General features: G+C 43.2%; 1 protein-coding gene across 6 annotated transcripts in view; it reads right to left on the reverse strand.

Moving 5' to 3' along the window:
* EVL (Enah/Vasp-like) overlaps window positions 1-17,622 on the reverse strand; it is a 124,816-nt gene that overhangs the window by 12,825 nt on the left and 94,369 nt on the right. For all 6 annotated transcript variants that reach the window (XM_027638113.1, XM_027638114.1, XM_027638109.1 and 3 more), the window contains exons 4-5: window positions 6,354-6,417; window positions 3,067-3,128 (exon numbers count right to left, since the gene is read on the reverse strand). In XM_027638113.1, the coding sequence (XP_027493914.1) occupies window positions 3,067-3,128; window positions 6,354-6,417 (126 nt within the window). The remainder of the gene's footprint in view (window positions 1-3,066; window positions 3,129-6,353; window positions 6,418-17,622) is intronic.

Raw genomic sequence — 17,622 nt, forward strand, 5'->3', positions numbered from 1 at the left:
CTGATGTGAGTCTAAAATTTTATTGAACTAAGTAGATTTCAAGGACTTGTATCAGCTGAAGGACTGAGCCTTCAGTGGTCACAGTAATATTTTTAGCAGAAAGTGAAAGGAAATGTTTTAGTTTACTTCCTCTTCCAGGCATGTCACCTTAGCATTATATGTGGTTACAAATATGAATAGATCCAAGTTACAAAACTTATGCTCTGAATTGCAAATAGGCACTACCTGTAAGTGTTCTAACTCCGCAGGCTTTAGGTAGGCACAAGAAATCAAAACCATATGCAAAGTGGCCAGACCTGAGCTCTTGATCTGTCTTCAACGAAAAAGGTTTGCTGGAATAGTTATAGTGACAAGCCCACAACTATTAATGCAGTTTACACCAGGAAGAGAATTAAATAAATTACACAGGCACAGGGGATTCTGGGTAACTTAACCAAAATCCATGTTCTATCTTTTGCTGGTAACAGAAATACCACTTAAGAAAAAGAGTAAAAATCACAACCTCTACCAGTATTCCTACACCGACAAGAAGTCTATCACAGACCTGGCCTCCAGCTTCAGAAGAGCACATCTGCTATGTTTAGACCAGCTGAAAACAGGTTCTATATGAGGCTCTTTGAAGCAATTTGACTCTGCTGAATGACATCTCCATCTGGCCTAATACAGTAAGAATATGCATTGCAACAACCCAGCTACAGGGTCCTGGCTCTGTAATGCTTACTTTTTGCCTGGTCCCTGGACGAGTCCTGAGCAATTTGGATACTTTTCCATCTCAGTTTCAGAAATCACATACATCAGGAGTAGCTTTGGGTCTCTCAGCCCTTTTTCTAATGGTTACAGGCAGTGCCAACAGGGCTTTTTAAACAGCTGACAGCTATGGCTTTACACAGGTCACAACTCACTCAGAATCAGTACTTACTCAAATGGGCAATGGCTGGTGATGTCATGTAAGGAGGGGTCCTCCTGGGCATAGCCACCTCAGACACAGCAGCGTGGGGGGGAGGCAATGGAAGACAGTGTGACATGGGCTGACAACACTGCTGTGGAGGACAAGATGATGGATGGGAGGATGGGGAAGGAGCCTGGCCAGAGGAGGTGGGGGGGCTGGTGATGGTGGGCAGCGGGGAACAGGGTGCACCTCCTAGGTGTGGCAAGAAGGACCCATCCACGCTTTTCACCTGGGTCCCAGAGGGGCCTAAAGCAATTTGTTCTTCAGGATGGCCATTCAGGGGTACATTTGCTGAGGTCTCCTGGCCTGCTTTATCTGTGGGTCCCTTGACCCTGTCAGGTGGGACAGGAATTGCGGGCAGGATGGTGGAACTACGTGGCTGCAGGACATCACCCCTCTGCAGAGATGGTGCACTTGTGGCAGAGGGAGCAGAAGACCAAGGAGAGCATGAAAGAGAAGAGCCCCTAAGAGGCTGGTAAGAGGCAAAGGGAAAATGGGAATGATGGAGAGGGGGTGGAGACAGTGAGGTTCGCCTGATGCCTGGCATTACAGTCCTGCCGTTTGGGCAGGAGGGAGGGGAGGAACCTGGGGCTGTTGGCAGCTCAGAGGCCGAGTGCCTGTGCAGGAACTGCGGGGGCTCTCTGGCTCTCCACTGGGATATGAAAGGGGATTGACTGCCGGGCTCAGGGACAAAGGGTTCTGAAGAGACAGTGCTGGCATGAGGTAGTGGGGGGAGCACAACACCAGAGGCAGGAGCACCGCAGTTACTGGAGGTGGGAGGAGGAGACTGGGGCTGAGAGAGGGGAGAGGACAGACTTAATTGAAGGGTGGAAACTAAAAGAACAGAAAAGACAAATGAAAAGAATAAGGTGGGTATGCAGCAAGGAATGAAACCAAGGCAAAGTGGAACGAAGAAAAAGGAACCGTGAAGTAAACGCAAACAGAAACTCAAACAAAGCAAAGAGGAGATGGTGCAGGCACCAGCTTGGGGATTTCCAGCCCTCAGCAGAGCTGGAGGGGTGTGTGGAGCAGAACCCTGGCAGCATGGGATGGGCTGCATGCTCTGGTGACAGTCAGGCTCCTCCAAGCCCCACGTGAAACTGAGTCAGGATCACGAGCATCACCTTTGCACCAGGACAGCTGCAAGGGATATGCTGAACACAGAGTGACCACCTTGTAGCCAGAGAGGGGACAGTCAGCAACCCCTAGGAGCCATGTGTATGGCTCCTTGTGTATGCCAAGGCAGGATTTTGGCCAAGTTTCTTATGCAGAATAGCACACTAATCTCTGCTGAAAGAGAAGTCCAACTATTTCTGTCGCTGAAGGTGTGTGTGTATGTCTGAAATGGTTTCAAGTCAAAAACTATAAAGTTTTAACAGCTGAGGAAAAACATGATTTTCAGATTAACTGAAAAAACTTGCCCAAAACCAAAGCCCAAACATAAGATGGCCATCTTGGCTTCCTTGCTCTGCCTTCTTTCAGAGAGGCAAAGCCATATTTTGTAGTTATAAACTATTCCTGTCATCTTTTCTCTCAGCTTAGTGCAACTTAATATGCTATAGAGGATTTTTGTAAGCTCATTAAATATATATATATATATTCCATTAAGAAAGTCCACAGAAGACTCCTCACTTCATGATCACAAAATCCCCACTGATGAGCATCTAGAGCTATAGTTTCCTCTGTGCTGTAGTTTGCTTTGTGCTGCAGAACAATGTGGACTGCCTGAGCACATCCAGCACTTCAATGCCTCTGTGCTGACATCCCCTGGAAATGTGGAGTCACTCTAGCAGCGGCTGTGTTATCTGCTCTCCTCATGGGTGTGGAAAAAGCATGTCCAGGCCTCCTTGGTACATCTAAAATGCCACTCAGCTGTACGAGTTTTGCCAAGTGCAAAACCTGCCTAGCATCACCTGAATGCCCCAGAACTGAGCCTCTGCAAAACAACACAACCATGCCCAAATGCATGTAAGTCTCTAGCTGAAAATGCTTTAAAATCTATTCAAAACTATAACAACTTTTAGTGGAGTAGCTCTTGTATAGCACCCCACCAAATCCCACCAAAAGCAAGAGGAGACAATCAGGGAAAGACTGTATCTGCTTGATTTGATACATGCCTGTGGTAGAGGTTCTTCTTTCCAGAGATTCCTGGCGCTGTTGCTGTTGCTCCATCACTTGTCTAAAACAGTAATGAAAAAACCTCTTGGTTATTATGTATTCTTTATAATTTTGAGTACAACCTTTATACCTTGAGAAACACTCAAGTATGTATTGGGTGAAACTCTGATCTGGTGAGGTGGAGATGGGTCTGATTTCACTTGCCTTGGCTGCAGTAGTGCCATTTCATACATTCGAGAAGCTTAACCAGGACATTGCCCTGCATTCACCAGACACTGCAGGGGTTGGTTGATCCACTTAAGATAAATCCTCAATAGCTCTGCACAAGGAATAGTCACTGCCCAAGGCCCAGGAGAGCACAGCAACCATGCATGCCATTAACCTGAAGTGCATGAGCACTGCAAGGAAAGAGTAAGTGGCATCTTGCATAAATCACAGAATCATAAATTGGGTAAGGTTGGAAGGAAATACTAGAGGCCATCTAGTCCAACCTCCCTACTCAAGCAGGGTCCCCTGGAGGATGTTATTCAGGGTTGTGTCCAGATAGCTTCTGAATATCTCCAGGGAAGGAAATATTCAGAATGACACAGTCCCGAGCCTCTTATGGGTCAGGAGCCCAAAGCACTTGTAGTTAAAATGAAAACATAACAAAGCTTGATCTGTGTTTTGGTGCTGACTGTACAAAGCCTCTGTTGTCCTGGTGCACATCCAAGCCCTTTTCGGCACAGGCCAGTCCAGCTGACAGCCCCCAGCACAGTTGCCCCCGTGCCACCAGCACCCCCAGCAGCACCATCACCGCTGTGTTTCCTCTGCAAATGCTGATCACAACACTGCACTGCTGCTTTTTTGGCACCTTTCACCCCAGGAGCTGCCAGCTCCTGTGGTACCCAGGCCTGGTGTCCTCCGGGGAAAGGATTGTTACAGGTGCTGGTCCGCAGGGATGTGCAGTTCCAAGGGCCCATCAGCAGGGGTCTGCTCTCGAACGCTGGAGTGCTCCTGCCGCAAGGAGCACTCCAGCTCCTTGACCCCTGCCACAAACCCCCCCTCACTTGGCTCCTCTTAAAAAGACTGATAGCTAAAAACTAGACTATTTGCCAAACTTTTTGCCAAGTGCATGGATACGGACTAAAGATTTCAACAATATTAAAACACAATTCTGAAATCAGAAATTAGTGCTGAAGCACTTGGTAATAAAGTTTATTACAATTTTCTTCCACAGTTTCTAGGGTGAGTTTGCCCTGAATTTGTTTCCTTTATGTTTGGGCCAGTCTTAATTGCACAGTTTTCTTTTTTCTGCAACAGCTTTACTTCTTGGTCTGTACAGTAAGGCAAGCTTAACTCTAAGCAACATTTCTATTTTAACTCCTTATGTAATATTTCAGAGAGATCTCCCTGTTACATTTTCACGTGTACTTTCCAGAGTCTACAATGTTAAACAATTCTATCTTATTTATATACCAATAGAAGATTTCTAGAAAAAAAAGTCCAAAAAAATAAAGTTACACTATGCAGAAAAAAGAATATCTTAATTTTCAAAACAAATTTCCCATATTTGAATTCTAGTTCAATACATGGGAAAGGAAAATCCACAACTTTGATGCAGAGGGATCAATCCTAAACTATTTTTATGCTCAGGATATGCAATCCAGGCAATTTCTAGAAAATTATTAGAGGTATCTTAGAAAATTATCATATATGCAAAAGGGAAACAGTTTTGAGAAAATCTTAGCTGGTTGATTCAACTCTTTCATTTAAGCTATGACACTTTAAACCAAACAAATAGAAATCTTTACTTCAATACATATCCCAGTTCTTCCTTGGTAGTTATGGGCTGAATACATATGCAACAGCATCAATTACACTGCTAAAATTTCAACTGTAAACACATGTACTAAGAATTTCCCAAGCATACTGTCTGCTGCCTTAGCTTGGCATTTATTAGTGAAATTTCATGATGAAGATCAACTTGACATATACATTTTCCCGATTAAACCTGGGGGAAATTCTAGGGTTATCAAGAGAACAGACTTGGAAAACTCCAGTCTGACAAACCAGGAAAGAAATATGTCTTACAACATCTCCAAGTCATTAGACCTGCTGCAGAACAGATAGAGGTGTGGGGGGCTCCCCCAAAAAAGGTCAACCACTGCCACTTGAGGTTCACACTAGCCCCTTCTGCCCTTGGTCAGAAGCAGGTTACATGTGCTGAATGCACCCTCCCACACATGCTAAAAGGAGAAGTTCTTAAACTCTTACGAAGTCAAATTTATTCCAGTCAAACTAAATAAAGCCTGAGACTGGCACAAGGCTACTTAAGGAGTATGCAAGGACTAAAGTAGAAGAGAGGACAAATTACACTCTGACTTAAAAATACATTAACATTTGTGTAAAGGTCTCTAAAAAACCTTTAAAACAGACAAATTTTCATCGTAGATACCATATCAGTTTCCTTGCCTGTTTACAAGATGTTAAAAAAACCCATAGGCCTAAAATTAGGTCTGCTCTAGACTTAAAGAATGCATCAGCATAATTAAAGCTGAAAGTCCTCTAGTGCAGATACAGTAATATCTAAGTGCATCTACTGGCATAGCTTATTCCACTCCAGTGGAGCAAAAGAAGCTTTCCCAGAACCATGTGCCCTGTAGCAGTCAAATAATACCTACCCAAAAGGCTGTCTCTAAACAAAAAGGAATAAATTAAATATTTTTATTCTAACATAGTTAAGCTGCTTATACTTTAGATGTACAGAATAGACATCCAAATTTGAGGACTGAATTACGTATGGTCTGCAGAATCAGGGAGTTTCACTGGTTAAAGGAAGAGCTGGATCAGGTCTTTCAGCCAGGCAGAGGGACAGGCAATATCACCTGCCTCTGGGTCAGCAGGGGCTCTCTGACCTTTATGACAGCCCTGCTATCCCAAAGTAAATCTCACAAATCTCAGCTGAAATATCATCACCCGCTGACCCACTTAACAGTCATAGGCAAATCCCTACTCAACCTCAGCTCATTCATAGTTATTCATAAAGGCACAGGAAACTAGTTTCCCTACCATTTCCTTATAGTTTTCGGAGGAGAAAAGAGAGACTCCTAAGTCCCTACCAAGCAAAAAGTTTACCTAGAGCTTCAGTTTGCTTAACCCTTTAAAAATCATTACAGAATCATTAGCAATAATTACAAAACATTCAGAACCGGCTTAAAAGAGGCACAAGTAGAAAGAACAGTGCTTATTAGTGAACAAGGACTGCATGTTCATCCAAGAACTTTGCCATAGATGATTTACTCACCTTCTCTGTGCTTCCATCTCGTCTGGAGATGGACCATTCTGGACCTGGCGCTGGGCAGCTGGACCTACAGGGAAAATGAGAGAATGCTATAAGGAAAGCAAATGGGGCTGACTTTTTCAAAAAACAGTGCCACTCAGATTAATTGTCTTACTATGACAGAAGGCCCTCAAGCATTATTGTCTTCTCTTTGCCTTATTATTATTTTTAATTATTTTTTTCCTATTAGATAAATAATTGCCTCCTGTACATTTTTAGTCTTACCTGGAGAACTCAATGGCTAAATGTGGGAGCGGATTTGTCCAGAAAGTTGGCACCGTGGTACCTGTAGGCTACATACTAACCCCTTGGTGATGGTGAAGATGTGTAGTGTTGCAAAACATGTCCCATAGAAGGGCAGTCCATCACACTGGGATGCATTTCAAGCTTTGACATGGTTCAGATCTATCTCTTGTGGATTATTTTGTGCTTGCACAGAAATTCAACAACCTTGCTGAGCTTGTGAGCACACATACTAACTAGTGCTGCTCTGATGCTGGGCTTAGCTTCAAGAAGCTACCTGATAGAAGGTGCAAGGAGATTCTAAATTAAACGAGCCTTTTACAAAGGTGGCTTTTCTTTTTTCAATGTTGTTAGTCTTCTGCTTCTGCAAGATCCACATCAAGCTGAGTTTTCATTGGCATTCACCAACAAAAGCCAATTACACGTCACCATTTAAGTCACATCTCCTCTCTTGATTCATCATTTAATCTCTGTATCAAGTACACTGACATTACATGCCATTTTAAGAAAGAAATAATTATTCTGAAAATAAAAGTAAGTGTCAGTAACATAAGCTATGGTGGTCTTGCATTCATTGGAAGGGGGATTGTTTCACTGATTTGAGGAGATGGGTTTCAACTGCAACTGAACACATATGAGTTCTATTAAATCCAACAAAAATTTTCCTGATAAACCGAGAAGGAGATCAATTATATGCAGGAAATTATTATGTCTGCTTTATTTTTTTCATTTTCAAATGTAAAATTTCACCCTTTTAAAAGTTTTCCAACAAGAGCAAATCAGAATGAAACACTTACAAACCTAAATATATCAATTTCAAATTCTTAAGGATATTTATCTCTATCTTCTTTATAAGTTACTGCCAGGCTGAATGTCATCTGAAAACCAATTTAGAAAGTATGACTGCATGAAAACAGGAGAGATGGCAGAAATGCATCGTAGTCAGAAATTTCAGAGCACTGACTGATCCAGAAGAAATTGTGCATGTTTTTGAAATATGTTTAAGGACTAACATTTGAAGAAAGGGTACACAGCACTTTCTGAAAATCAGGCATGTGTGTTCCAATTTTGGGTCTCCCAAAACTGAAGCCATTGACAACCACTAAGCTAAATGCTCTGACAAAAATGTCTTAGGATTGGGTATGAAGTGAAGACAGTTCACTTCTTTAATGACTCATGACTGACAACTTAATATTGTTTATCACAGGCCTTTGGCAAACTATTTAGACAGAAATGCCACATTTTGTAAAGATCATCCGAAACAATGAATAGGACGGACAGGGTGATTGTTTTGAGGAAGCAAGCCTCAGGAAAAAACTTAGGAAGTATTTGGGAAGCAGAGACCAGGCAGCTCATGTGAAAGGAGTTTAAGGTGTAACAAGGATCTTCTCAGAAACTATACATGACAAAGACAGGGATGGCTTTTAGCATGCTTAGCCAGCCCTCATAGGTATGGAAGGCAGGGATTAATTTTATGCTTGGTTCCATACATGTATGCTCTGCAGGCTGAAGGTTTTTAAATTCAAGAGGATTTCTGGGTTTAATTCTTCTCCACATTTTTAGATATTTCTCAGACCAGAGCAGACATGAACAGTAAGTGCCCTTGGTGATGGCTCATTTCAACATGCTTCTCTAGTCACCCTGCGAGCTGCCTCTGACCCTGACAGCCTTTGGGAACAGTTCACAGAGAAGTGCACTTCCTCAGCACAATAACCAGGAGAAACAGTTTTGCTACCGACCCGTTTGCAGCTCCACAGCTGCTGTGGTCTACATTTTTAGCAACTAATTAACGGAGGAGATACTCTGAATGTCTGTGTTTCTTCGCTTCATTGCTTTGCAATAATTGACCACGCTTTTATATAAGCATCTTGTGATTCAGCTAAAAGCAGCTTTTGGGAGCACACAGATGTTTTCCATGTTTGCTTTTTCTCCTCCTGCTCACCCAGCCCAGCATCCTCTCTGTCCTTCCCCAGCTGTCCTTATAGAGAGCAATGAGGAACTCCTGGCACAGGGCACTGCTTTGCGGTGGGCGTGATGGTTTCCATGTGCTGGTGGCTGCTCCTGCACCACTGCACAGAGATGTCTGTGTCTGGAACAACAGCCGGCCATAAAATAGCACCAGAGCTGTCACTGAAGGAAAAACCCATGCCCTGGCTTCCACTCGGGTGCAGCTGTGGCAGGAAAGCACGAATAAACAGCAACAATGTCATCTTTTTTCTCCTGATGGGGCAGTTCCATATGATGTTTCTTTTTCCTCTTTCACTTACCCTACAACTTCAAGCACCACTGACTGCATACACTTAAGTAACAAACCCAGGACCATTTATGTTGTTGAACAACCAGGATTTTGAGCTTCTTCAATACAGCAGGTCTTTCATTGATTATACACACTGGAAGCAGCCCCTTGTTGGGGTTTCTGCAACCCCTGTAAGCTTCCGTGGTTCTTATGGACCAGTGTGATGAACGTGGTGGACTAAGGAAAGGGTCCAGAGTCAGAGCTGAATAAGAAATATATATGGGCTTTAAATTCATGATATTGAAAATTTTTGTTCTGCATATGAAAAGAACATGATGATTTTGTGAAAAAAACCCAAAAAACCAACCAAACAAAAAACCCCACCAGACTGTGGGAGTAAAAAAGGTGTGAGACAGAGAAACAACTCTCTCTCATTGCTTGATGGTTTCAGCACATACTTGGATTATGGGAAACCAGGTTCAGCCATCAGGTCTAACCCGTTGTCATTTATATCCTGGGAATGTGACATAAACACTTGCTTATCCTGATGAGAACAGAAGAAATCTTTCCAGATTACAAGTTTCTGCAAAGCTTTTCTTTCCCACTGCAACATCTTTCAAATAAATTGGCATTTTCTGACAGAACCCCCCGCCCCCCATTAGTTGTCAAAAGCATTCCTGACTGATGTTAATCCCCAGCATCCCTGTTCGTCCCTGTTCAGGTATAGCCTGGACCACCACGCAGGGCACTGGAGAGCGAGTCCTGGCCAGGCTGCCACCAGCTCCCAGGGCCAGCCTGCAAACCCACGCCGGGACTCAGCTGGACAGTGTATTTTGCTGTCTTCACCATAACCCCTCCCCTTCACCCCCACACAGCTGGGGGCTCCTTTCTCCTGGCTGTGCTGCTGCCTGACTCCCCTGAGTGCCCCTCAGGCAGACCAGCCTCACGATGAGATGTGAAATCCAGTGGGTTCTGTTCTCACTTCAGACAGAGCGGGAAGCTCTCTGTGACCCCACACACCACCACTTCCCCTGTTCACAGCCTGGCTGTAATTTTTATGTGTGGTATTATTGCGGTATTGTTGCCGCTGTTGGGCAATCATGCTGCAGCTGCAGAGCCTTGGTCAGCACTTTAAACACCTGCCTCTGCCCTGAGGACCTCAACTTGCCCTCTCCTGGTGGGGACTGCACATGCTGGAGATGTCCTGGCACAGCCACACGCCACGATGCAGCATCTATCCAGGGAGTGGGAGCCGCGGGAGCATCAGTGCTGTGCTAGTGACACTCCCTTAAACACATTAGTAGAGACAATTATCCTGGACAAAGCATGGATCTAATTAGCACGAAGATAAAGAAGGGTGCCTATTTACCTAGTCTAGATAAAGCCCATAGATAAAGCAGGGTGCCTACACCACTACTGGAGCTCTAGCTAGTACAACCAGAGTTGGATGACACTGCAGGTCAGGTACACCTAAATTTCCATGGCAAGTTGAAGGACTGAGAAGAGGGATCGCTCTGCTCACCGTGCTCCATCACTGCAGCTGGGCAGAGCCACGGGCCCCTCAACTGTGGTGCCACACTCCCATGACATTCCCATGACATATATTTGGGACTCCTGGTCCTGGGGTCCTAGTTCTGCCTTTTTTGGTTTGATGTGCAACAGTGCACGTGTTAGGAACTCTGCAGGCAGGGTCTGTCTGACAGGGATGCAGGGGCTGAGGCCAAGTACAGAGAGAGGAATGGGGCAGTTTTGTCTGCAGGTCACTACCGGCTCACCTTTAAAAATGTTAATGCCATTAGGGTTTTGTAGTGCTGTTAAGTATGTGACAGGGCATCTGCTGCTCCATACAGGATCCTGTTGGATCATTTGAATCACTGTAAGCAAAATCAGCCTGGCAGAGAGAGGGAGCACACCCACCAAAGGGAGGGTTTGGGTACAGTGTCCCACAGTGTGCTTTCAGGCAGTTTGTCTCATTCCTATTACACATTAACTTGAAACAGAAAGAGTTTCAGAGAGTGCTATTCACAGGCTGGGTGCCTCTGCAGCATTTATAACAGAGTACGTTAGATATTTTCTATAATATCATTTACACATGGACCAAACTTTTCCTCTGAGAACTGCGAAGAACTTTATCAGCCTTAATTAAGCTTCACCAATGCTGTGAGGCAGAAGTGACTTGATTACACTCAGGTCATATCTGCACAAAAAAAATTTGGTTGCATCAATTTACCTACGGGTGAGATTTGCTACTGACATAGTTAAACCTATGCAAAAGGTCACCTAAGGCACTCCTATTCTGATGCAGACAAAATCTGGTTTGACCTAAGGCAAGTACAGTGCAGTGAAAGGAGCATTTCCAACTGTGGGCCAGAAAACTTCTCTACCTTCTTTCCTTGTCCCTTGGTGAACAACAGTGCTGCAAGCCTGTGACACTGCAAAGTAAGACACACCCTCGTAAAACCATCCCCAGCAATGTTTTACATAACCTCATTTTACCTTATACTGCACTGGACAAGGAGCAGTTTTTATACAGGTACCAACTCTCAGCTGAATTGCAGAAGAGCTTAGAAGCTCTTAAAGCACCATCTCCAAGATTGCAATTGCTTTGCTTTTATATTTTACCTCTAAGATTACTTTAATCTAACATGAAACAGGCCCTGCTTAGTGTGAAACAAGGGTGTGAGCAGAGGGGGTCTGTGTGAAGTCTGTTCATTTGAACTAAAAACTGATTTAACATTCACTGCTGAAACTTTCTGATGTAGATAAGATTTAAGGACAGTGACAGAGCTGGAAAAACAAGCCTGGTGTTTAACATGGGAGTGCCCTACCCTAGCATTAGTTCACACCTCCTGCAAGTAAATATATACAGGTGTGTACACTGTGCAGTTCTTTTTTTCATTTCTTTTTTTTTTTTTTAGGAAAAACCAACAAATGGAATTGCAGGCATCCCTGTATACACAACCACACAGCTGTGCATGTGTACTGAGCAAGATGGAAGACATGAGATCCAGAGAGGAGTTACCAAATAGAAGGGCCATGCAAAGACCCAGTGCTGCAAGATGATTAGAAAGAAATAATCTTCAGTTAATCAGAAGTGCTACTGAGCATACCAACGTGAAACCAGTGTGCCTTTGACTCAGCTGCTAAAGCTGTTAATTCAGTTATTTTGCATAAAATATGATGGCACTTGTTTGATCCTGGCTGTTTATCTGTCATGGTACTGGCACAGCATTTGACAATTTTTCATGCTGGTGTCTCAGTTGAGTTGGTGGAAAAAAAACTTTTTTTTTTCATTCTGAATGCAATAAAGATGAGACAGTGCTAAAGCAGCTCCTGCAGTAAGCAACTGCACTCTGGCAGTATGGGTCATAGTAAATATGTAAAGGACGTGGCTCAGGTGCATTTATCTCAGTGTCAGTGCCTCAGCTCAGGAACACAGCTTGGGGTACCTCTCACATAGAAGACAGCACAACCAACTTTAAAAAAGATTTAAAAATACGCATAGGTGACCATGCAAACAGGAAACCTTCCACAGTGAGGTGACTCCAGGGCTATTGGGGTGAGCATCTGCCCCAGAATGCAGCCTGGAGGGGTGAGACTGCATCCCCATGGTTAGGGCAAGCAATAGGGGTGGGACGTTGACGTGTCTGGCATGGGACTCCCTGTACTATATCTATTAACATAAAATATAAAAATTGAGTAAGAACTGGGAATTATTTTCCTCTCAGCAGCTCAGTTCTAACAGAAGAACAAAATGCACACTCATCAAGAGCTTGTCGGGGTGGGGGAAGGTAGACAAGAAAAGCTGTTCCCTGGGAAAGTTCCCCCTGGGCAGGGGAAGTGGCTGAACGTTGGTTCTCCACTTCCCAGAGAAGTGCTTCGAGCACCAGACCTTCAGGATGGCAGCACAGCAGGAGGTGATGCCTCCACAGCTCACTGGATCAGGAGCCCAGTGGATGTGCTGGGACAGGACCAGACCCCGTGCAGCGCTGGCTTTCCAAGAAAGAGAGAGTACACCTGGTAAGATGAGCACAGGAAACCCCCGCGCAGGACAGAAAAAGATGGAACTGGAGCATCCCGGGGGGATTCTGTTTGCTGTGCTGAGCTCTGAGCAAGGAAGAACTAATTCAGCGATGGCTCAATTATGTGCTAATGAAATAGAGGCGGGTGAGGCAGCCACCTGCCAGGCAGCACCAAGCTTGGCAGGGGCTGATGCAGGAGCTCTGACACTTTTAGAGAAACAGCCTTGTTTCCGCAGGCAGTTTCAGGATAAGTAAGCATCCAGCTTAGTTCATGACCAATTGTTTTTGTTAGGGGAACTGCCTCTGGCTTTGAGAAAAATGTTATGTGCACATAAAGCCATAGGAATAGTTATAGTTCTTTTAATTACAAAAAAGAAAGGCATCACTGGATTTCTAAGCGTGTGATTCCAATATTGCTGGCCTTATAAACACACACGGGGAAGATGACGGGAGAAGACGTCAATCAGTGCCAGCAGTGAAAAAGTAATCCATAAAATTCAGAACCATGAGATTAGGTAAAACAACAACAAAAAAGTAAATAAACTCGACAACTATTAGTATCAAATAAACAAGCTCCAAAGCACTTCAGTTTCCTCCTTTTTTTGATTGTTTTCCAGATGTGCATCAAGCCTACTTTCCTGAACATCCAAGATTGAAACTTTTCAATAAAGGTTAAAATTAGCTCATAATCTTGTGTCTCCAGGCAGTAATGGAGCTTTAAGAAAAACACCAAATACCATCAGACTCTTGTTAAAATCAAGAGCATTTGCCATACTGAGCAGCTCCCCACCACTGTATGGGGGTTCAGTTAATGCCAGAGCCCAGGCAGTAGGTGCTCTAAAGAAGCTGTAAATCAATATACACCATCTAAAGATAAGCCTTATCTTTTAAGATATTTTCCTGATTTTGGTTTAAAGAGACAGGAGCATTAGCAATGCTGACCTCCTGCTCTGCACTGAGAGCACTGCTGAGCTCAGAAACCACTTTCCCATGGACGTCTCAGGCTCCACACATCTGTTCTTGAAATATAAACTGAGTACCTTCTTTTAGCTGTGTGTGTTTCTGCACCCAAGTAAGTGCATACACCTGCTTATACCCACTTCACACTTACAATTCTTTACATCAAATAAAAAGCAGGGATTTGATCCTTTTTTTTTTTTTTTTTTTGGACAAACTGAATCTCTGAAAATCTCTGAAGTCACAGGGGAAAAAGAACCACTGGCATGGACAGCAGTTCAATCAGCTGATATTTACACACTTAGCTGGTCAAACGTCATCTCTAGTTTTGTTTAACAACAGACTTACAACACATTAGATTAGAAATATTTATATGCACAGTGTAGCCTGATGCAGCACCCAAGGTGTCAAAAGCACCCAATGGTCTATTCTCTGCCCAACTCCTCATACAACCTTGCAAGGTAAGGCTGTCCATTTTTAAGTGTCTCCTTCCTTTTTCACTACCGGTGAGGCAGTAAAACCCTCAGGGCAGTCTTTTCCACAATGTGGAGAACAGTAAGGCCCCATCTGTGCATTGAAGCAACACGTACACATAGAAAATATCACATTATAAACACACAGTCTGTATCTATTTCACAGTTAAGATCCAGACAAGATCCATTTTACCAAGATTTAAATCTCAACACTCCTGTAAGGCAGCAAAGATCGGTACCTGTAACTGGATAGAGTGCTGGACAGAAGAGAACTTTTCAATGAACCATAACTAAATGGAGATATATTTTGGGATTTATGAAAAAAATCCACATAAAAAAACATCACTAGAAATAGGTAGGACTCCTTGATAATTAACTCACAGTCTAATAAACTCAATGGATAAACAAAATATTCAAATACAGCACCTGATCCCATTCACACTCACACCAAAAGCCAAGCTCTCTGCTTAAGGGAAGCAAAAGTCCCACTAACTAGGAAGGCCCACTCATCTCTGCAAATCCTCATTTCCAGAAGTGCTAACAGAAATTGACAGTCACAGGCAAGTCATTATGGAGGAAAAACCAGGTAAATGTCCCGTTAACTACAGCAGGTATAAAATGCTGCCCTTGTTCATATCTGTTTTTTTTAAACCAATATCTATTCCATATGTACCGATGCTATTCACTAGCAAGTAAAGATAAAAGTACTCCAACACAATGATTCCAAAGTCATCATCCCATATTCTTGCTGTAAAAACTTCTCCTGATTTAATAGCCCTGACTAATGCCACCATCTCCTGAACCTAATGGGTCATTTCTTTCAAATATTATCTCAGCCTCCTACTGCCTGCATGCCAGAATTAAAACCAAATCAAAGACAAACGATCCATCAGTGAGCTACAACTGCAAGCGATTTCCCAGCACAACAGGACGGTGGCACAGAACATCCCCATGCAAAAACTCCCTGGCACAAACATCCCTTCCCCCTGCCCGGGAGGGCTCCTGCAGGAGGAGCACAGCATGCAAGGTAGCAGGGAGGTTTCCATCACCTACAAGACATTCGGCACAGGACGATGCAGTCACAGTGGCAGAGGCAGAAGCAGTGCCAAATCCATTCCCTGCTGACCATAGTATGGCAGCAGCCTCCTCAGTGCACTGCTATCTGCACCTTCCTCATGCCCAGCACTTACCGACCGCCCCGCTGCAGGCCAGGTTTCACCAGGTGTAATCTATCCACTGCTGCAGCAGCAAAGTGGGCCCGGCCACTTAAATATTTAATTGGACCCTTTTCCTCACCTATCACAAGCCTTCGGGGTGTCTGAAGCCAGACTCCATTGTCTGGACTTTCACATAATAAATGTCATGAAAGTAAGAAAGAAATCGCATTTTCTGCCTCCTGCCCTGGTCAGACCACCATATGTTCGCCTACATGCAAGAAACTACAATATATGCAAAGTGTGAATAAACAGAAAGTTAGCTTGCACAAGGGGAAAAAATGGCTGCAAATGAACATGCAGGATCAAGTTCACTGGTGGTGTAGCTTCTGAAGTCAAAGGGGTTCAGTGATGAATGTTGAGCAGTAGTCTTAAAATATAAGTGTGAACAAGATGGATTGAGAAAAAAGCATATATGGCTTTAAATCCCCATCTACTGTCTTTCAGTTCTCTTCATCATTCCTGATCTCCTCTGGTCCCAACACTTCACCCATTCTACTTTGCCTGCTAATCACTTTCCTCTTCTATATTTAAGTATGGTGGGTCTTGCAGAGGCAATCCTGTTGAAATTAATGGACAGTTTGTATGAGGAGGCTAAACAGAATATTTATTCCCTGTTCATCTTTGCCTGATCACCTTTGATCCACTTCTTTCCCTTCTCTTTGCTTTTGCATTATTCTGTCTGCTGGGGACTTCACACAGCCCAATCCTCTACTCCTCAAGCAAATTCATAGCTGGTTTAGGAGATATATCTCCGTAGCTTCAGTGACACTACTCTGATTTAGATCAAACAGTATTTTGACCCACTGAACTCAGTAGGTAAGTCTTTTATCTAATATCTGATTTTTAGAATATGCTGAATAAGAACTATAAGTCTCTTCCTATGGTTACACCAGGTGAAACCCATGTGCAGGCAGGTTTATAACTACCTTGCAATATATCAGAGACACTCCTACCCTTCTCAAACAATACTTATGCAGCATAACTGGGTAGTTGCTCACTCTCTGTACCTGCCTCCCACAACATTCTCAGAATGATGGAGTGATATGTAGATATTCTAATACCAAAGATGCTTATCGTATGTTTTCTAATGCTTGCTGCTATGAATTATTTATGTCCCATTTTAAGTCTACAATATCAATACCTCTCAGGTATGCTCCATTATCAGATGGAGTGAAACAAGCATTAGCTAATCAATATTTGAGACAGCAAAAACTCTGTTAATAGCAAACTATCTTTTTCACTATGGCACACAGATGGTCTAAACTCTGCATATGCTTATTGTTTTCTGCCTGCTGGCTTATAAAGCCATTAGAGACACACCAGCAACAGGAATATTACATTCAAACCCAAGCGTAAATTCAAGGTCTCACAGCCATAGATGCCAATGGTCATTACATTCTGATGATTTAAGAAGATTCAGAAATATATTTAAATGAAAAAAATGGCACCAAAAATTTAAAATTGTAGGCTATGTTTTATGTTCAGAACTCCAGTGTTTCTAGAGAAAACAGCATGATCAAACCATTGCATTCTCAGTTTTGAGGACACCTCAAATCCTTTTTGTTCTCCTGTGCTTTCCTCCTATATCTCACACTGAAGGGAAGCACCTGCCGTGTAAAACATCAGCTCGGATCTCCAAAGTGCTCACTTATCCTGTAACACCATTGGAATGACCTGCTCTTTCAAAAAAGCCCCAAAACCCAGTATAACACAAATGTAGGCAATTTAAAACAATGTATCAAACTAATGAGGGAATATGTAAACTCAGAGATGTACAATTTCATTCTGTCATAAGAATGCCTCTAACTCTTCCAGTGACTTATTGGGTCAAGAGTTATACCCCATATTTTCTTTATTATTGTCTTACACAATTATTTCTTACCCTCTAAGGTCGTGGTTTCTAAGGGGTTAAATCTGCTTATGACTAATAAAAAGCTGAAAAACATCCTTCGAGGCCAAACAGCATCTCAGGGAATCTCAAATTGATCTAATAGAGATTAACAAATTCCTACAGATTCTTCTGCAGACTTACCACCTGCACAGCAAACTCCCTGCCAACAGTCTGCCATGGAGCCAGGAAACCAG

The sequence above is a fragment of the Corapipo altera genome, unplaced genomic scaffold (genome assembly GCF_003945725.1).
Source record: "Corapipo altera isolate COAL_440 unplaced genomic scaffold, ASM394572v1 23, whole genome shotgun sequence".
In the NCBI taxonomy this organism is placed as follows: Eukaryota; Metazoa; Chordata; class Aves; order Passeriformes; family Pipridae; genus Corapipo; species Corapipo altera.